Source organism: Sander vitreus, chromosome 2 (genome assembly GCF_031162955.1).
Source record: "Sander vitreus isolate 19-12246 chromosome 2, sanVit1, whole genome shotgun sequence".
NCBI lineage: Eukaryota > Metazoa > Chordata > Actinopteri > Perciformes > Percidae > Sander > Sander vitreus.
Genome location: NC_135856.1, coordinates 13,631,375 through 13,653,417, shown reverse-complemented (window position 1 = coordinate 13,653,417; position 22,043 = coordinate 13,631,375). Strand labels below are relative to the sequence as shown.

The window sequence follows — 22,043 nt, the reverse complement described above, 5'->3', positions numbered from 1 at the left end:
TAGTTCTAGTCTAGCCTAGTATTATAAGTAGTATTTTAATATTCTTTGAAAAGCCCCACAGTGCATTGATGAGGCGTTGAGGTGTCGCTGGCCCTTTAAGAGATGTTTTGACTCCACACGTGCTTGCCTTTTATGGGAGCAGCATCAAACGGTGACCGTTAGTTACCTCTGCTGCTGCTCTACTCTGCTCTGCTCCGCATCGAGCAGCGCTATAAAACCCTGCCGGAGAAGAAAAGAACAGTTTTGCCAAGACACTGAGCAACGGTAGAGGAGTACATTACATTTGCCATTTACAAGTTTTTTTTCCTGGACGAAGGATTTTAATTTATGAAAAGAGAAACAGTGGATATTAACACCGTTCAGGATCAAGGTCGGTGAGTTGGAGTTTTTTGGGGGGTTGGGAGTTTTGGGGGGTTTATGACTTTCTTTGTTGGGTCAACAAAGAGATGTAGGCTATGCCACCGTGTTACAGTAGCCTAAAAACATATTTTCATATAATTTCATATATTGTCATCTCATATGTTCTGTTTTTGGCTTTGAGTAGGCAAATTGAACGTTAAAAACAAAAACCTATTTTGTATTGAATGATGATAACGTTAATTATTAGCAGAGGTTTTTTTCCCTTCATTTTAAGGTCGCAAAGTTAAACAAGAACTGCCATTTGCTGAATGGACGTTATATGTTAAAGGCAATGTCGTTGTTTGGGTAAAATGACAAGTATTGTCATTGCTGGTTTTTGCTCTTTTATCATCCTCTTCGACCGTGTGAGTTGGACCAGTGTCAAGTTAGCTACAGTCAAACACAAGGTTTCCGGTTAGGTATTCCAAAAAATAAAAGCCTCCTTGTGGCAACGTCCTTATTTGATAGAAATATAAACATTAATGAATAAAGCAAGAAGTACAAAGCAAATGTTCACATTCCCTCGTAATGTTATGCAATGCAAAGCCACAGCTAATTAGTTTTAAGGTTACAGAAGGGTATATCCGTACTCAATTGCAAGTATTTTTAAGTCACATTTGTTACGGCCTAAATACTGGAAGCACACCTTACTTGTAGTCTCATTTTGGCTGACTTGACGCTGCTTTGGGTCAGCATCGCGGAACTGAATGACCGACAGTAACCTCATTTAACAGAACAATGAACCACAAGTAGCATTTAGGCTATAAGTCAGTCATGATCAGTCAGATGATGAATTTTGACATTCTGTCATAATGTTGATATTAAGGCGCAGTGAAAAATATGCCCCTTTATGACAATTAACAGTAGCCTGTTTTTCCTTCATAATATGTTAAAATATTTTTCCACAATGTGTTCTGGGTCAGCGCAGTAATGCAGCTTATTCATGTTAGTGCTTTTATTCATGTGCATGGCTGCAGTGATGGTGCAACGTCGACGACATACATAAGCTTTCTGTTTACATTCATGGTTTAAAGAAGCAAAAATGCCTCTTTCATACAAAGAATCGACGGTCTTTTATCGTCTTCTTTGTCATAGGAAAAGTGAACTGTCCTTTTGATTCGTTTTCCATTTTAAATTATCTTTCAACGAGGCCTATATGTTCTGAAACAATGAAGACAATGAGTTGAAAACACAATCCTGTAAGTACGATACAGCACGCGAGTGAGGGTTGATGGTAAACAAGTATAAAATAAGAAGATTTTTCTGTATACCACTAGAGGCGCCCTGGCTCTGCACCATTTGTGCTGTTGAACACTCAGCACAGTCCCTGTTGTCTCTGCATACGATGTATTTTCACCTCAGTGTTTACCAAAATCCGACAATTCTTGCAGGGTGAACTCGCCAAAAACAGTTCAAGCTTCAGATAGTATGATTACAGAAAACATCAGTTGAATCAAGCTGATGCAAGTTCGATGAAAATCAGGTCTTTCAACGAACATGTAAGCAAGATGTCATGTTAAGATATAAATCCCCCAAATGAAGGTGGAAGAGTTTTAGTGACACTATGTATTTCAGTAATCAAAATTGATAGTGAATTTGGGATATAATTAAGATGGGGCAAAATCCAATCCAAATGTGGAAAATTGTTGTCCGCCTACACATACAGCAACATTGCAGACCACAATATGGCAATGTAGGTGGTGTTTTTTCCCTAATTCATTTCATATGATTTGTTTGGTATTTATTGGCATATTCGCTGAAAAATTCAACATCTACTGTAAGAGAAAATGTTAATTTGTGACTAATGACAAGGCCTGTTCTGATGATGTTTTTGTCTTTAAGCCAACAGCAATATAAGCATTAAAGGAACATGCCGACTTATTGGGACTTTAGCTTATTCACAGTAACCCCCAGAGTTAGACAAGTCGATACATACCCTTCTCATCTCCGTGCGTGTTGTAACTCTGTCTGACGCCCCCAGCGCTAACTAAGCCTAACACAGATCCTGGAGGTAACCGGTTCCAACTAGCCTACTGCTCCCAATAAGTGACAAAATAACGCCAACATGTTCCTGTTTACATGTTGTGATTTGTATAGTCACAGGGTGTACAAATAACAAAGTCACTATGATTTTACTATCTAGTAATTGTTGACTCTATTACTACCACAGGGCTTCAGGTGCTGCTAGCAAATCACTCCGCCCAAGTAGCAGAAGTAGCAGTGCTTCGCCTTTCTGAGAATATAGTTCCCAGTTTGTATACGGTTAGAAGACGGCTTTGTCTCATATGACCTTGTTATTTGTACACCCTGTACAACATGTAAACAGGAACATGTTGGCGTTATTTTGTCACTTATTCGGAGCAGTAGGCTAGTTGGAACCGGTTACCTCCAGGATCTGTGCTAGCGCTGGGGGCGTCAGACAGAGTTACAACACGCACGGAGATGAGAAGGGTATGTATCGACTTGTCTAACTCTGGGGGTTACTGTGAATAAACTAAAGTCCCAATAAGTCGGCGTGTTCCTTTAACGTTGTTTCTAGGGTAGTTCAATAGCTTCATATTGTGCCCTTGTTAAATCACATGATCAGCTTTTTCAGTCCTTTATTATCAAATGGCCAGCTGTTTATTTGGTGATTTTTTGTGTTTGTCTTTCAGTAGGTATTTTACATTGTGTGCCCGCTGTGCCGTGACTGCTGCTATTTAATGAAGTGACTCACAGAGAAAACAGATGTACTAGTACAGCAGATATTGGATCACTGTGTTGTTTGTTCATCCCAAAGGTCCTGTTGGTTTTTTATTGTGACATATCATGCATTCCAGGGGATTTAGCCTACTTAATACAGCCAGTTGCATGTTACTGGAAAATTTGTGCAATGCATTTGAGTTATAAAAACTAAAATGTTGTTGGCAACTGTATTGTATTTGATTTTCTTTTGATACCCACCCATCCCACTGGCAATCACTTAATGCTAGAAGGCAGATATTCTGGCAGTGGTGTTATAAATTAGTTTCACCCTGCAAGTAAGTGGAGACTGTTGGGAAAGTGGTTAGATGTGACTTTGGTGTCATTATGGTTGCGTTAGAGAAAATGTGGTGTAAAACCATAGAAGTCTGGATTAATGATTTGATTGGTGCAGGGCCTCACGCACAAGCAAATGATCAGTGGAGAGCATAATATTTGAACATCACTGTGTCCTTGACATTGTTGTGCTGTCGTTCCAATCTCTATGTCATCCAGTCAGCTTTATTCTGCATTTAAAGGTAACCACCAAACTTGAAGTAACAGCCAGAAAAATTAGACAACAACATTAGTAATTATTGGTGTGAGATATTGCATGGACTAACTTTAAACGGTGATGAAATGTCTTGATTAGCTTTTTGTGAATATAAGAATTAAAGTGGGAGCTGTGATCAATTTCATAGCTAGATTTGAAATGGTGATTACATAAACATTTAAGACCTGAGCTATATTTTCCTCATGTGCTGTAAAGCATGATGACCCTAATAAAGGAGTTAAGGTCTCAGTCTTTGGTTGCTGAGCTAATTGTAGCCCCTGATGGCCAGGTGTCTGTCTGACAAAACAGGATTACAAAATTAGCTGGATAACTCCATGTTTCTGATTTGTGGGTTTTTGGCCTACTTAGCATCCAGATAACGAAGTTATTCTTCTTTGGGAAAAATGACAAACAAAGTAACAAAACTAAAATACGTATATATTTTGTGTATTTTAGTTTTCTTTCTGGAGTCAAAAATATAAGGTCTTTCGAATCTGCAAATAGAATAAACAAATGGGCATGAAAAAGTTTGTCCTAAAAAGTATGAATCATGTTTGCCTAGCAAAGAAATTGCGTGAAAGTGTATATCTGCTCATTACATTACTTTGGGTAAACTCACTAATGCTGTTTGATCACTGGTTGTTTTGTTTAGATTGATCATAGGGGGCAGGGGTTTGCTTGTCACATTTAGCCTACTTTAAATGTACCTTTGTGTGTGATACTGAGGTGTTACCAGGGTTAAAATTCTGATGATTAAGCAATTAGGGCTGCTTGATTATGGAATCACAATCCTGATTATTTAACACAATTATTTATTGACTTTTGGAAAGATGTTGCATTTATTGAACAGTGAAACAGTTCAACAAATCAGCAGTAAAAACTTAACTAACTTGAACTGTGAAATTTCCCTTGATACTTTTCCTGTTTGAACTTTTTCATTCAGAACACAAGACAAAATGAGTTTACTTAAAAACGTAATGTGGAAAATAATTTTTTTTCTTCTCGATTACATTGTTTTTGTGATCCCTAGGAGCCAAAATCAATATTGCGATTCAAATTTCATTAATTGCACAGCCCTAAAAGGGATAACCAAAACTTTTCACCATGTGGAAAGTGCCCACAACCCACTCATCCTCCCAGTCAAACTGTCACTTGACCTTTGGACAGATGAGTCGACATCAAGCAGACTTGAAGCTGCAGTTGTTAGCAGCCTTCCTCAGTCATCAGGCGACATCATTTGCTGAGTGTTGCTGTACTTTTGGCTGGTCTGCGTTTCAGAACAGTTTGGTTCAATAGGTGATTTGATCTGATGGCAATTTACTGCATTTTAGTTTTTTCAACTTTTTAGAATATAATAATAATAAGCAGCCAGTTAATGTTTGCTGTTTGTTTGAAAGTTCTCTTTCTGACTCTGAATTGCTTTTCATGCCTTATTGTGACACGATCAACTCAACGTTACAGCCACATTTGGTACAGTTGCATGCACTTGGTTATGGTTTGCTGGTGAAAAGACTTTCTGTTCTGTTTTCACATCAGTTTTGTGCGTCAGTGTATGTGGGATTTACAATTTTCTTTGTAGACCATGTCTTTTCCAAAGGAACAAAGCTGGACTGTAAAGTGTTAGTCAGCTGACTGTATTTTATCTGTGGCCCTTTCATAGTGAGGAAAGTGTTATTTGTTGAGTTTTGCCTGTTTTACATGTACAAAATGGCAGTGGTTGACCCTCTCTCTTTGTCTTTTTGGGTTCACAGTGAGGAGCTGGAGCGTGCTCGGTGAGGTAGGGAAGACGTCAACATGGCAGTCTCCACTCAACTGGGTTTACTGCTTTGGAAGAACTTTACCTACCGACGGAGACAGACTGTAAGTAGGAGTGCTTTAAATGACTTACTCATAAGAACAATGGACTGGATGAGAACACAGTCAATTATTTATTTGGTCATTTGTTTTAAATATTTTTTTTATTTTTTTTTTAAAAATTAATTTCAGAATATAAATATTCCATTCCTTATGATTGTTTCTTAAAACAGAGGTTTTCACTCATCAATGCTGGGTTATTTTTGTGTATTTGATTTTATTTAATGATCCACTCAGAAAAAAAAGTATCACATACAGTATTTTAATGCTGCCAGTCAGAATCATTATCTTTCGTTGCATTGACCTCTTGTTTGAAGTTAGCTGTGCTAATAATACGATGAAGCACGTGTTCAGGTCAATCCATAAAATAAGACTGAAAAGCAAAATGGAGGGGCATCTGTTCTTTTGTATAATTTCCCCTGAATGCTTTGTCTCAGCCACTTTTTCAACGGACCGACTTTAAATCAGAGATGATTTTCCAGTATCACATGACGAGTCATAAGGGAATTAGAAAGACTTTGTACATGTTTATGTCTTTCCTCATAAATAATATGCATATTACAATGTGTACACAGCCCACAACAATGGAAATGATGTAATTCTCCTCCGAGCCACTCGGACTGAAAAGCATTACAGTTTAAAGATTTCCATGAGTCAGTCGAAGATGTGATGATGACACATAATGTCATATCCATTGTCCAGTTACCATCTTGTGCTGGTTGGTGCCCACACACTCAAAGTTGTGGAAATCAAATTCTGTTCCAATCGCATTGTTGTTCTTTATATGTGAGGAGGCTCATCTGCATACAATTAAGCCATTTTGACCTTCAAGCAGAAACTCCTCCTCAATGTGATGGCGGTGGTTGCTTGACATTAAATCAAATTTCCAACAAAGGGATACAGCGCGTTTTCTAAAACAGGTTTTATTCTTTTCCCCCGCGCTGCATGTCTGCCATGCTGGTTAAGGCTGAGACACAGGCAGCTGAAGCAGAAGGGCCATATGGAACAGATGGACAAAGTCCTCTAAACCCTGCAGACCTCTCACTCTGTCTCACTCTGTCTCCCCTTAACACACACGCTTTACCCAGATTCATGGTGGGGATTACTGTTTACAAAGGACAACAGTTGACAGCTCCCTTCACACACACACACACACACACACACACACACACACACACACACACACGCACACACAACTCGTGATGTTTTTTCTTCTTCTAAAACAGCAGAAATGACCTTAGTTGAACTGAAATTACACAAAAACTGCAAAGCGCAAAGGAAACCCCTTTTTTTTGGGTGTGAAGCACTTTTATTTACTTGATTAACTTTTTTAATCATCCTTTTTGTCTTCCATTCTTAGATCCAGCTGCTGATTGAGATCATCTGGCCCCTGTTTATCTTCTTCATCCTAATCTCAGTCCGAATACATTATCCACCCTACGAGCAACATGAATGTAAGCAGACGGTGGGGGGGGATGGAGGGTGGTACTAAATATTTTTTTACTTCATTCACATCTAATATTGATTATGAATGATGAACCATCCGATATTTAAAAAGTGCAGATGTAGTATTACAAGTTGTGAGTTAAATTCTTCAAAATAATAAAATGATACACAGTATTACCGGTATACTGTTATTCAACTGTTCTAAGACATTGACTGTCTTTGGCCATTATTTTTTGCCTCTTGGTTCTTGGTAAAATCAATATCATCCAAGGTTTCCATGTTATTGTCACAGTAATAGCGCTCAGATTTGTCAACCTTTGTTTGCACTTTGTGAATGTGTGATAGGACCTTTAGCTCCTGGAAAAGGTGGTTTCACAACTGGTGACCATGTTTCAACTCACTGGTAAAAAGCACACAGAAAAAATCCAATCAGCATTTCATATTAGTGTGCTCACTTTTTGGGAAGGAAAACAGTTCCCCTATTTGTAACAAATGACGGTGTATCACAAGTCAGTCCGAACCCAGTGAACTCCAACTTTCCCTTTGTGCCCTCTACACTTATCTTTTCAGTATAATAGCTAGTTAACCTCAGTAAATTGCAGCAGTAGCAGTTAAGATGGAGTACAAACAATTGTAAAGATAATGTCAATGCTAAAGACAGAAGGATTTACACACAGTGGAATACTTTTTGGAGTTTAGGTTTGATTGGTGGAGAGTAAAACTATTAATACTACTACTAATAACTAGTTACTGAGACACTTAATACGGAAGAATTCACCTGATTTGCAAGAATGACAATGCTGGTTAACAATGTTCTTGTGTGAGGCTGAATGATGTCTGTAAATTGAGACGATTTTCTGTTTTACTGATATTCCAAATTTAAAACTAATTATAAAAAATGTACGCCGTCCCTTTCCTTTTCAGGCCATTTCCCGAACAAGGCCATGCCCTCAGCGGGGTCCCTGCCCTGGGTGCAAGGCATCATCTGTAACGCCAACAACCCGTGCTTTCGTAATCCTACCCCTGGCGAGAGTCCCGGGGTGGTGGGAAACTTCAATGATTCTATGTGAGTAAAACGGCCCTCTTGCTGATTCATAGTTAAATCAATGCATTGCTTGGGTTGATTCAAAGTATTCACTTAGTGCAAAGAAACATGAATTGTGTGTCATTTTGTTTTATAGTTTTCAATCTTTTTTTATCAACATAATAATTTGGATTAAGTCACAAAGTGTATTCTTTTAGAAAATTGAGAAAAGATCTTCTCAGGCTTTGAATTCTTAAGAGATGTCAAACAGTGTGTCTGATTTTACCTCTTTTTGCCAACCTCACTAGAATCTCCCGATTGTTCATTGACGCCAAGAAGATCCTGCTCTACTCACAGAATGATAAAAGCTACGAGGGCTACAAGGGACTGCTGAGGGCCCTCAAGAAGCTGCAGAAGAACAGTGCTCGTAAGGACATCCCTTTGATTTTGTGCTCATTTTCTGATGTTTTGATACTGATTGATCCCTTTAGTCACCCACCCATACACATTGATCACCCATTCATCCATTTGTCTTGCCTGTATGTTCATTTAAACAGAAAGGAAAACTCTTACACAACTGCTCATGCAGATATGATCGAACTGTGTCGGTAACTCACACCTTCAGTTTATTCACACATTGCTGGTTATGGTATTGAGCTTCAGCTCGGGGGAAATATTTAGGTTCATGAAAACGTATTGTTTCCCAAAGAAGCAAGAAGTAGTTTTTGTAAAGATATTTCATCTTGATGATTATCTTTTCCTTTATTGAAAACAAATTAGATTGTAGTTTGTTCGGTCTACTACCCATTCAACAACCTGAAATGGTGGTCTGAAAATAAGGGTCCTATGTCCTTTCTACACTTGTCTTATGTTGAAATATTCCAAGACATTATCAATCGCTTAGGATTTAGACTCAAAAGAGAGAGTGAGGCATGCCACTTAATTACTACAAAGTGAATGAAGCTTTAATCATTGCAGATCAATAACAAAACAATTATTAGCGACATGTTAAAATTAGATAACGTGATTTGTCATAGTTACTTTACAGTGCAGCAGCTAACTGAGCTGATGTTAGCTCAGTCTTTGGAGCGGTGTTCAGAGTGCAACGTGTCCCTTCCTTATCACTGCCTGCCAGCCATGGTGGGCCCCTCTCCCAGAAGCCACTGGGTGTTGCACTTCTCTGTTATTACTGTACGTGCCAGTGGTGGTATAAGACAGGAAAAACGTGTGCACCACCCTGACAATCATAATGCAATCCCTGCACAGATCTGATAGTAAATGTTGAGTTGTTCTGACTGGAAAGTTGCTGCTTCCTGTCTACGAGTGGTCACAGACGTGATTCTGCTATCTCTGCTCTCAGTTTGACTGACATCCTAATCTTAAATGTTAGTGCTCAAGTTTGTAGAATAACATTTTAAAATGCGTTCTTTTTGAAGACGAAAGAGGGAGATATTTGTTATCATTACCTCTTGAAGCAGAGAAAGGTCGTTTTTCTAAAATAACATCTCGTTGTTGACTTCACTGTGCTGACTCCGTCAAAGCAACCTGCAAATGGGAAAGCTGGCTGTGTTGAATCTGCACTTACTTTACTTCACTTGCATAGAAGTCATACAAACACATTAACTTTGCTCAGTGAAAAAGATCTTTTCATTTCAATGCAGTATCCATTCTGACATGGGACGCGTGCTGGGAGCAATGTCTGTTTTCCAGCCGACCATGTGTACAAAGACAACGAGGACAAAAAGAAAATGGAAAACAATGTAATGACGGAAAAAAAACATAAACACTGTATAAAATGGAGGATAATAACACAACAAAGGGCATTACAGGACAGAGTGCAAGAACAGTAAACAGCAGTGACATAAGTACTGACCTCAGTTAATTGCTAACGTGAAATGAGGGAGTCTAATTGGAGTCCTTTTGTTTGTTTCATTAGTGTTGCTTTACTAGAGCAATATTTCTCTGATACTCAGTTTCTATAAATAAAGACATATTAGCTTGGTTTCACATCAGACACTAATGTAAGGGTGTACCATCAGAAAGTATGCAACAAAGCAGAACGATCAAGGTTCTTGTTGTTTTGGCTACAGTCTGCTTTACTAGCCCAAAGGTACACTTCGTTATGCAATGGCCCTACATAGCATGGCCTGAAAAAATTGAGAGATTAAACATCAGAGTAAATGAAAAGAAAATCATTTTTATTCATTAACAAATTCCCAAGTTTGCTAATTTCTCATTTGGGATGTCCTCATCTCTTTTTGTGTCTTTCCTTTCCATCTTGTAAGCAGTATACATTAGAGCCCAGTAATAGATCTTCATCTTATCTGTGGGTCACTACATTTTAATTGGATTTTTGTTTTAATTCAGGCTCTTTATCATTTTAACAGCGCATCTGTGCAGTTTATCACAACTGATTTCTAAATGCACAGCATTGTGCTTAATCCCATATTCCGCTCGGTATTTGTCTTTAATCCATGTGAGGGAATGCACCGACATAACGCAGAGACAGTCACGTATGATGCAGGAAAAAGTAAATAGAGCACTGCACCTGCAGAGTGACGCTATAGGAATAACAGCATGATTAAAGAGCAGGGAGTGGAGACCCTCACATGTCAGTTAATAATTCAGCAACCGACGTGTGTCAGCAAATTAGATTTACACTGATAGGGAAGGAGCCCTGTAAAGGGTCAGGAAGAGGGATACGCTTCCCCCCCCCATAGGATAAATAGATAAATCACACAGTATATACTTTTCTTGATGAGGTTCAGTGCATTCCTGCTTTATGAGATAGTACAGAATGACATGGCAGATAGATGGAATGGAGAAAATCAACAGACATTTGAGCATTTAAAAAAAAAAGATGTTACCAAATAGATAAATGATTGAGAGATAAGTATGGTCTGATAGTCAATGTTGAGCTTTTCAAACGCCACAGCATTTTTTCTTGTCTTCCCTATCTGTCTTCACAAAAGTGAAGCTGAAACATTTTATTTTAACATTTACATACTTACTTTAATTTACTTTACTTTATCTTCCATTTTTAGACTTTCATCAACTTCATATTTTATCTGGCTGCCTCCATTTTGATTCAAAGGCTCGATGTGTCTGAGCCTGATCTTTTAAAATGGGTACTGTGCTGCCTTTTTTATGGCAGCACAGTCCCCACAGTTTGCATAGCCCCAAACACATACAGTACATTGCATTTATTCTGTATCACCTTAACCATAAACATCAGTCCAACATGTCTATAGTTCAACCCTCACTTTAACCTTTAACCTAATTGATCTACCTGAGTGGTGAAACCAGGCCCTAGCTCCTTGGGAAAGTGAGAAATAACATCACCTCACAGAACTTTTCTGATTTAGGACATCTAAAACTCAAATAGGCTCTCACACAGAGCTTGGATACAATCCAAAAAGTATTTGCTTCTCCAACTATCTACATCAAAACACTACTTAAATTTACAGTCCCCCTGTTACACAACCATTCTGTGTGTTGATTCTCTGACTCTGCTGTCAGAATTTGATCCATCCATCTTATCTTGATCAGACTTCAAAGTCACTTCAGGATTGCTACTTCATGCTTGTTAGCCAAGCTGTGGTAGATTTGTGGAATACTTTTTTCCACAGAGATCCCAGCCAGTTTATGGACCGGTGTGACCACTGAAGTCACTGGTTTCTAAGTGTGTCACAGTATTTTCAAATATGAATAGGCACCGCCAGGAGCAAGCACAGACTTGAATGTTAATCTAGGGCTCGCCCTTGTATACAGCTGGCTCCACCATAGGAAAAACAAACACAAATAAGGTTTGTTACTTCTTACTTATCTTCTTCTTACTTATGTTTTCTTACTTTAGAAACCCTCTCTGCTCCTGCTAACTCAGGGGGTTTAAACCACTTAGGCAGCCCACACTACGACAAACACACACAGATAAGGTAAAACAAGGAAATTGAATACAAACACGCAAGCACCTTTGCTGACTGCTTTGCATCCAGTCTGGTCTGTCCTCGAGGGCCTTTGGATGTAATGCACCATGGGAGCTGTGACTTCCTACTGGGACACTGATTAGACCTTATTAGCACTCCCTGGTTGTTCACCCCTGAGAGTTGAGGTTACACACTGCAGGCACAGGTGCACAATTGCACGCACACACTCACATGCACATAGGCCCATGGAGAGCAGGCATGGTAAGGATGTATGTGTAACACACACTCACACACCTCAAACTCAAATAGCACACATCCTGGTGCACAGCCATGGAGGCAGTAAGGGAGAGCGATGCCACACATGTGCCTCCTGAACACACAGAAACAAACTGTTCTCTTTCACTTCCTCCCAGGGGAAGTTCAATTCAGTAAAAGCGAAGTGTTTCCTCTGTGTGTGTGTGTGTGTGTGTGTGTGTGTGTGTGTGTGTGTGTGTGTGTGTGTGTGTGTGTGTGTGTGTGTGTGTGTGTGTGTGTGTGTGTGTGTGTGTGATCTGATAGCTTCAAAATAAAGCAAGCAAAAAAAGATTTACTGGAGATAAAGGAAACAGAAGACGAAGGGGGCGGAGTAGTAGGAAGACATTTTAAAATAAGCAATCTAATTCAATTATTCAATTCAGCATTATTAAGTTGTGAACAGACTAGAAGAGAGCAGAGCATTAAGCATTCATTCTTTGATAAATGTATTCATATTGATAAACCAAGGCAGTAAAAGAATGCGTAAACCTCTTTAGGGTAAAAAACAATCAGTTAAGTTTAAAGCATTAAGCCATGCTAACATAAAAGTTTGCAGTTACACAACAGATCGAGACAGCACAGTTAGTAACCAAAATAACAGCTTGCAGGCTGCAGGAGCTATTCCTGTTCTCTCTGCATGATTCCTCTTAAAGCGTCACCCAAAGTCTAGGACAAGTTCTGGTAGAACTAGTAGGTGGATGGAGAGAAAATGGTTAAGATGTGGCTCAGGGTACAGAAAAGTAGGTGAAAGGTAGAGACAGAGACATTTAGGAAGGAAGAGTGTAAGAGAGAGGGAGAGACAGGAAGACTGGTAGGCAGTATCTGGACCAAAGTGGAAAGCCCTGTAGTAACCCCAGTGTACAAAAACTGAGGTGTGTGTGTGTGTGTGTGTGTGTGTGTGTGTGTGTGTGTGTGTGTGTGTGTGTGTGTGTGTGTGTGTGTGTGTGTGTGTGTGTGTGTGTGTGTGTGTCGCGCGCGCGAGCGAGCGAGCACATGCAACCACACAGCTGACTCAGGCCAGTTTCAGAAATGGTTTGACTTCTTTGGAATGCAGCAAAAGTACAAAAAGCTCTCAGAGTCCAGAGAGGACACTGTGGCTATGTGTTTGTGAAGTTATGAGTATTCAGATATACCATTTGATTTGGCGTCATTTGGAGTTGAATTCAGTGATGTTTTTTTTATGCTTTCAGACTGAGTCTACTAATTATTGATGTATTACATATTGTGGTTATCATTGAGCATTATGTCATGGAGTTCTTGCACTGGGGTTTTTCACTAGTCATATTAGTATTTCTGGAATATTAGGGAATTTAAGAGTTATACTTTGGAGGAAAAGGAAAATACTGAGGATTTGGTAGTTTTTCTTGATAAATCAGACTATTGTGGAATTGTATAGATAGTCACTTTACAAGTATACGCAAGGATGCATTTAATAACTTGTTTCACATGGTCATTGAATGAGAAAGTGGTTTGCAGTGTTAGTGGAAAGTAAATGGATGAATAAATGGATGATTTGTATTGTATATCATGCTGGGAACACTGCTATGAGTCCTGGCACTATCAAACACCAAAAGAGAATTGTGCGTCTAATAGTTAGTTGACTCACTACTTCAATGTTTTTTGTTTTTTTTCTAGGTTTCAAGCTGAAGGACTTTTTGCAAGACGATGAGACCCTTTCCCGCTTCCTGCACCACAACGCCTCACTTCCTCATCACGCGCTGAAGCAAATAGTGGAGGCTGACGTCAATCTGGAGAAGGTAGAAAAATAATTCTAAGATTTTTTTTTTTTTTGCTATCTTTTTATTAAGGTTGAAATTAAAGTACTGCAATACCCTTCTTAAACCCACATATTCCAATGTTTAATAATAAACCCTCCTCTCCCATCCTTCAACATTTCCTCTTCAGTGAATGCTAATAGTTTACTTATTGGTTTGAGATTTTCTAACACAAAAAAGTGGATTGTTGTAGATGAAATGATTAAACCACATTGAAGAATGTTAAATATTACAGGCCTCTCTACGAGTATTAGCGGCCCATATTACCTATAGCAGACAACAAATGTATTATTTTGTGTGCAGCTTTTTTGTTTAGTCCTTCTCACATGAGGTAATCATACCCCCCCTCCCCCCACCGTCACAGTGCACGTGCATGAATCCAATGACCTTGCCTTGACAGCATCTGTTGGTCCTCAGGACTTTGGCACAGCTAAGCCCTAAATACCCAGCAGAAAAATCACTGATGGTGAGGGGTGGTTGGGTGAAGAGGCTGTCGGGCTCCAAAAGCCCCCCTCAATTCTGCCTCTTCCTTATATATTTTCCCACAAAGCTGACATGATGAACTATTTCACAGCAACACCCAGTACCGCGCACATACATGGACAGATTCCACTACATAGATCCACCCGTAGACTGTAAGGGTCCACCTCAACAACAGCTCCACACCCGGCCTACCACATCATCCCCGCTTTGCAATTGGAGGACTGGTGTCACATGACTGCTCCTCTGCCCTCTTCCCTTCCCCCCATTTCTCCTCACGTGCACAGACAGAGGCTCAAAGACAAACTCACGTTACACAATCTGATTGTCTTCTACCCATCCCTTTCTTCCAGACATCTATTGATCAGATGCATTAGTCTATGAAAGTCATTAGGAACATTATTTAAGGAAAAGCTTATTATTTCTCATCATAAAAATTTCTTGAGGGAAATATATGTTTTGAATTCTGTATCGGACAATTAGTATTAGATTCCCACTTCTCCAAAGCCCTGATGTTTTTCCAATGAAAAGATTACCAGCTGTGATTGTGTGTGCGACCAGTTTATAGTCTGATAGACACCATGGCATAACACAGACTGGGCAAGGACAACTAGATGATAAGTCAGTGTGCTCCGCTCTTGCTCTCTCTCTGTCTCTTTCACTCACTCACATACAAAGACACACACTCCGAACATCTTGACTCTGTCAGGGAAAACAGCCTCTATCCAGTACTTGAATGCTTTGATTTCCCCGAAAAAGGACGTTCTTTCAACTGCACGGGCGCAGCTGTGCTTCCTCTTCCAAATAATGTGTTAGATAATTTTTGAAAAATAAGGGAAGAGAAGCATTGTTTAAATTACAAAAATGATTTATGTAGAGAAAAAGAATATGGCATTTTTGTGATCACCAGATGAGTCTCTCGGAGTGAAGTTTTATTTGGATGACGTTTCTTGTTAAAAAAGTCCTTGGCAAGATCCAGCATTGACATTCATGAGATTTTTTCCCCTCATGGTTGCTCAGCATATCTTTCTATGAGCATCATGGTTTTGTTCTCATAGTCAGGTTTTAAGAATGTAATGTTTTTTAGACTGATACATAACGATCTTTAAAGAGTCAGGACAGACCACCAAGGGTACTCTGTGTTGAAACACAAACAGTGTTACTCACCACATATTAATTCAATGTTACTTGTGATGGCAAAGAGACCCAAGCATTATGTGCAAATACTCCTCTGTATCTTTGCATTTGCTTTGTTTAAGAGTTTTTTTATGCTCCTGTAAGGGAAATAGAAATTGACTGGATCATCTCTAAATATTTATTGGCAGGACACTCGACTCCTTTTCTCTTTTATGTTTCAAAGTAAAACAGTTATTGTGTAGTATTTATTTTAACTGAAGAGTTGACTTATAATAATTCCAACTTGAAGGAGATCAGTCTCGTATGCCACCATGTTGTCACATTAACATTTAACATATTTTTATGGATACTTATTTGTTGGATATATTGCTCTATATGTCCTCTCATAGTATCTAGCACACATATGATATCACAATTCTCTACTCTTTCTGAACCAATGTGCTCTTTTTTCTCTGTCCAGGTGCTGACTAAAGGTTTCGGCTTTCATCTCAGAGACCTCTGTAACACCACGCCCCTGGAGGAGTTTGTCCACATTGCCGATCGCACCGTTTCCCGTCTGACTCAAGAAATTATCTGCAATTCCTCCAGTGATTGGCTAAACAAGGCCCAGAGCCACTTTCTGTCCAACTTGGACTTCCTAAAACCTATTCGGGTGAGTTTATCCGTTGAGTCAAACACATCAACCAGTTGTAGTTTTACAGTGAATTCAAATTTTAACATCACAATAAAAACCTAGCTACTAAATTAAAAGATGATATAAATGTTCTCAACAACATGGATCCTACTGTCACAGTTAGGGCCACGCATCTTTACTGTGACTGCTAAATGGGAGCTGTTGACTGTGACACTATGTGACAAGGGAAATCACTGTTTGTATAGGTCTGACATGAAATCACCAGACCCCCGTATTCATCCATGACATGTAAATCCCTTATCCCTCGTCTTTTCTGCTTACTATGAAACTTTGTGCTTTCTGTATTCCCTTGTTTTCTTAACTTGTTTTCCCTCCGCCTCTCATCCTCCCTCCGCCCTTCCCTGTCCAGCGTCACCTCTCCTCTGTCCGTTTCTTCCTGAACAGCCTGCCCTTTTCCCATAAAACCCGTGACCCAAATGTGAGTCACAATGGTGTGGCAAAGTGTGGCAAGAGGTGAAAAAAAACATTGTGTTCTGTACTGATCTTCAGAGAGAGAAACAGACAAAGGAAGAGAGACAGAGTATCATCCCGGTTTCAGAAATAAATCATGTCAGCAATTCTGCTGTTTGCTGTGCTGTTGAAAAGATAAGAAATTATACTTTATTGTCTCTCATGAGAATGAAATCATTATCTGACTCACTGTGGACCTGATTTACCCCAAAACAGACTGTTCTCTTCTTTTTTATATGAACTCAGTGTCCACATGTTAATGCAATAATGGAAATTCCTTTCCAAAAGTAAAAAAATTGTGCAAAAGTGAGGGCAAGAACTCTACAATATCCCATATATATATATCCCAAAATACTGAAAAACGGGAAGAGAGAGAGAGAGAGAGAGAGAGAGAGAGAGCTACAGTATCTTTCTGTCTTCCTAGACGGCTGTTCTGTCTTCAGCTACATCTGAGCTTTATCAAGTGTCAGGCATTTCAGCAGCTGACAGCTTAGTCTGATAGATGAGAAAACACACACACACACACACACACACAGTTTGACGGACGGGAACAGGTCAAAGCTATGCTGACATGTTTTTCTTTTTCTCGGCTCCCCTCTTCCATCACCTTTGAACCCAATGTTGTCCCTCTTCTTTCTCCTTTACCACAGCTGTTTTTCCCCTTCTTACCTCATATTTAATACTAAAGTGAATAAACAGATAAAACATGAAAGATAGTACAGATGTTAATACAATAATACATGATAAATAACAAATACCGACATAATTAAGATCCTTTGAAATTAACTAATTTATGAATAATAAATCTGCACATCAGTTTAGTTTCATTTTATGTTTCAATGAATGTCTTTTTTTAGGATGTATTTATTGCGCCCAGAAACAAAAAAAAACAGTGTTAAAAACTCTGCAACATAGTGAACATGCCCTTTCTCTCTAACAGAAGGATGTGAAGTCGGACCCCAAAGTCGTTCAGGAAGTCTCAGCTGCAACTGACAATCTTTTGGAGAGCCTGGGAGCACTGGCCGTGGAGGTAGATACACACACACACACACACACACACACACACACACAGAAAACATCCCACACATGTTCTAACATTTACAAACAGGACTACTGAAATATTTACTTCCAAAGTTCAGTCTTCAGTAATACTGTTTAAAATCAATTCTTCCAAAGAATCAGCTCTTGGTAGTAATACTAATTTAATTACTCACTCACTAAACGAATTACTCACATCTTCCATGTAGTAGTACAAGTCGAGGAAGAGCACACTGCTTCATTGTAATATCTTTTTTTTGGGAAAAGCTGCTAACATGATTGCATGATTATATATATAAACAACACCGAAGCATATTAACTGTACACTTGGCCATTATGTGTCGATATGGGTTTAGCACTTCAACATTTAGCCATATTAATCTAGGCTTTGTTCTACCACAGCGGGCTTTGGTTTTCTGTTGCTCCCATTCGTCTTTTTTTAAGCTAGATTTCACCTAAGATTACTTTTCTGCATAAAATTACACAACATCTAAATCATCTCTGACTCATAAAAGGTCTACAAAATTATCTTTCTCAAGTTTAAACAAGAACAAGCTGTGCGAAATGTTTTTGAAGGCGGTGGCACGAGAGCCTTGCTTAGCCAGCAACCAGGTGCACTGTCTTCACTGTCTTGCATACACACACAGTATAGCATCACATGCAATGCACTCACATGCCAGACCTAAGCTCATGTAACCCAGTCGGAGCTGCTGGAATGTAGTACGAAGGGAGATGAGCTGCAGTGGTGCAAACATAACCCCCTTTAACTCAGGCTCCTGCTTTGCTGAGTTGGCAAAACATAAAGACCCAACTGGGTGTGCACCATTTTGTGTGTGTGTGTGTGTGTGTGTGTGTGTGTGTGTGTGTGTGTGTGTGTGTGTGTACATTTGCGCGTGTGATAGCAGCTGCAAGAACATCAATGACCTTTCTTCAGTCCTAAAGTAAAAATGCAACCTTCACCAATCCTTTTTATCACCTTTCCACCACATCAAGTTCTTTTTTACTTGTCACTGCATGAGAGGGCAATGCTTAGCATGCATTAACTCATGAAGAATGTAAAAGACCAAAATCTTTCTTGCACAACTTCCTCCCATGTTTCACCATGTTTTTATTCGTCTGAACCAGCTCTTGTTGATCTTTTATACTCCTGTGGAGACTTTGTGATTATTTTAGGCTGCTGGTAATTTCACAGTGGCATATTTACTGAAAGAGCATCTATTTAATCACTGATTATTTTGTTGCTCACAGAAATCATTCTTCTTCAGTGTGTATTATTTAGTTTAAAGAAGATTAGCTGGTTGGTAGATGAGGTAAGCAGCCGAATAGAGATATGCACTCAAGTAACCTCTACTTCCTAACCAGTAATCATCTGCAGCCTGCAAACCAGGGTGTATCACTGTTGGAAGGCAAAAACAACTATATAATGTATTTTCAAAATGTCTTTTCAGTAGTCAAGAAAAATGTACATTGTCAGCCATGGGACAAGCCACATTAATACCCTGCCACTGGAATGATTTTATTTTAAATTCCAATTTCGTATGCACATAAACAGAGCTGTTTTTGGAATTTTCCTAAATAAACCAGCATTTATCTACAGTACTAGCATCAACGAAATGTTGCTCCAAGAAAGTCTGAAACAAGTGCAGATTGTTGTCCTTTTCCTCATAAATAGTGCTCAACAGCCATCCATGCTCTTGATTTATTGCCGTTAAATGCTAAATTTTTTTCCTTAACCCTTTTCTCTGTTTGTAAATAGATGATTTTGTTTAGTTCACATGGCTGGCAGTGCAGAGATTTATACTCCTAATAATGATCTACAACAACTTTTACTAAACTTTTCATCATGAGTGATGGTAATTAAGGAAACAATGTAATTAATTTCCTCCCCTTACGAGCCTAACAAATGCAAAAAATGCAAGGATGTATTGAAAATGTATTGAAAATGCTTCTCGGAAACATTTGTGTCTTTGTATTGTTTGCCATAAGTAGCTTAAGCGGCTGCTTAGCTAAGCGGTAGAGTGTGTGAATAAACTAAACTCTAATAACCTCTCTGTTCCAAAACCTGATCACTGCCTTAGAGATTTAAAGTTGATATGGTCAGAATACAAAGATACTGTTTGTCATTTTACGTAAGGCTGGACCCTAGTTTCCTTTAAGACAAACTAAACCTACTCTAAAGTCTTGTAATATTCAGGTCACAACTGGTTAAGAGAGTTATAATGCATCATTTCATGTCAACAGTTCATTTATGATTGGCCCCTGAGCTGCTCTGGTCTAAATAGCTGTGTGCTGGAGTGGAAATTTGAACTTAAGTAACCTCACAGGCTTTGCTACGAGGTAACTCTGGGACAGTCCTCTTCTGCTGCCTGTCTGTGTGCGTGTGTGTGTTTCTCACTTAAGATACTGTAACATGGGTGTCATACCTCCAGGGGAAATGGCACATATCTTACTCACACAAAAGCGTTTTCAGCAAAGGCAAATTAATACTCACTCACACAGATCAACACAAATTTTTGGTAGACACAGTTGGTTACATACATAAACAGTAGCCAAACAAAAAACTACTTTAGAAGTGTGTGTCTGGCTGTCTGTGTGTGTGTGTGTGTGTGTGTGTGTGTGTGTGTGTGTGTGTGTGTGTGTGTGTGTGTGTGTGTGTGTGTGTGTGTGTGTGTGTGTGAACAGGAGGAACAAAATATGGCTGAGGTGTGTTCCGTGCCGTCGTCCGTCCGAGGAGCCGTCGGCCTTCATTTTGGCCGACCCAACATGTTCAGTCGGAGACAGGGCAGTCGGGACTCACCCGGAAATGGCGAGCGGATGAGCCTCTCAAAATCTGACGGAAATCTTTTAACTATTTTAGTACAATATGAGATCGTATTCTGAACAAGCCGCCATGACAGTCTGGCTGTGAATTTCCGTAGAAAAAAGACCCACGTGACGCGTGCGTCCTATCAGCTGCCGGTTTTCATTTTCTGGGAAACAAACAGAGAAGCGCCGCCTGCTGCTATGGAGATGTATTACGTTTCGCGCACGCGCAGAGCGTAAGCTCAAGTCGGTGTCGCCTCAGTGTGTTTTGAGGCATTTTTTTTGGACCTCGGGGACCCGACTGATCAGTCCGACTGCCTTTTCTGCCGACGGTCGGCTGTCTGGTTGGTGTGTAAGCACCTCTAGTCATCTCTCTCTCTCTCTCTCTCTCGCTCTCGCTCGCTCTCGCTCGTTCTCTTGTCGCAGCTACTGTAGCCTCTGGCAGTGAAGATATGAAGACACATATTTACATGTACATATGTAATTCGTGCAGTATGCACACCGCAAAGCATTTATAATGCATATATACACACAGACAGCTACACAAGAAAACCACCTACAGAAAGACCCAGATATGCACCCATTCCAACACGCACATGCACACACACATTATTACACCAGTTCTTTGCGCGTGAAAGAGCAGGAAGGAAGGATAAGGTTTGATGTGGCTGCATGTTTAGCTGCAAAGCAACCACATACACAATGAGCTCAGGGAGTGCAGGGGGGGGTGTGTGTGTGTGTGTGTGTGTGTGTGTGTGTGTGTGTGTGTTTCTGTCTCAGTCTCAGTCTCACTTTCGCTTCGTTGGAAGACAGTGTTAAATATCTTGTTGACGGGCAGAATAACAATTACATGCTGTAGACTGGACAGTTTATTAGAAATTACACAGTCGAAAAAACAGTGTTATTTGTCATGAAACAGCCATGCATGGCGTGCCCTTTAACGTGTTGCGCATGTGTGTATTTTTATGTTAGTGAGTCTGTATTGTAACAATTGTCAGTATAATAGCGCTCTACTTGTGGAGCTTGAGGAGGTTTGCCTATTAGGAGAATGACCGATAGTAACCTCTCTTTGTTCTCGCTTCTTCTGCTCTTGTTTCCACCTCCTGCTCTGCTGCAAACTCCTATGATCTTTTTTTCTTTCTTTCTTTCTTTCTTTCTTTCTTTCTTTCTTTCTCAGTCTCATGTCTGTCACCTATCTCTGACCTCCTCCCATATTAACCTCAGGAAAGGTGTGATTTCCTCCACTCCTCACACACAGAGCCCAAGCCTATCGTAAGCCCAAGTAACCTCCTGCGGTTCACTCTTAGGAAACAAAAGCTCCCCTCTTCTTCTGCCCTTTCTATGTTTTACTTGCACGGAAAACACAAAAGCCCTCCTTTCATTCCTTCCCTATCACGAGTTGGTGACAAAATTGCATGTGCACTTGACCAGTTTGGCGACATTAACAGGG

The 22,043-nt window shown here is 39.7% G+C and overlaps 1 protein-coding gene across 4 annotated transcripts in view; it reads left to right on the top strand.

The window, feature by feature from the left end:
* The first annotated feature begins 203 nt into the window (after window positions 1-203).
* LOC144536151 (phospholipid-transporting ATPase ABCA1-like) overlaps window positions 204-22,043 on the top strand; it is a 43,239-nt gene continuing 21,399 nt past the window's right edge. For 2 of the 4 annotated variants that reach the window (XM_078279153.1, XM_078279125.1), the window contains exons 1-8: window positions 204-370; window positions 5,425-5,533; window positions 6,888-6,981; window positions 7,898-8,039; window positions 8,306-8,424; window positions 13,853-13,974; window positions 16,070-16,261; window positions 17,694-17,783. In XM_078279153.1, coding sequence (XP_078135279.1) covers window positions 5,468-5,533; window positions 6,888-6,981; window positions 7,898-8,039; window positions 8,306-8,424; window positions 13,853-13,974; window positions 16,070-16,261; window positions 17,694-17,783 — 825 coding nt within the window. In that variant the 5' untranslated portion in view covers window positions 204-370; window positions 5,425-5,467. Of the gene's footprint in view, window positions 375-2,747; window positions 2,851-5,424; window positions 5,534-6,887; window positions 6,982-7,897; window positions 8,040-8,305; window positions 8,425-13,852; window positions 13,975-16,069; window positions 16,262-17,693; window positions 17,784-22,043 lie in introns of those variants that run through there. The other 2 variants (XM_078279135.1, XM_078279145.1) reach the window with 2 other exon arrangements.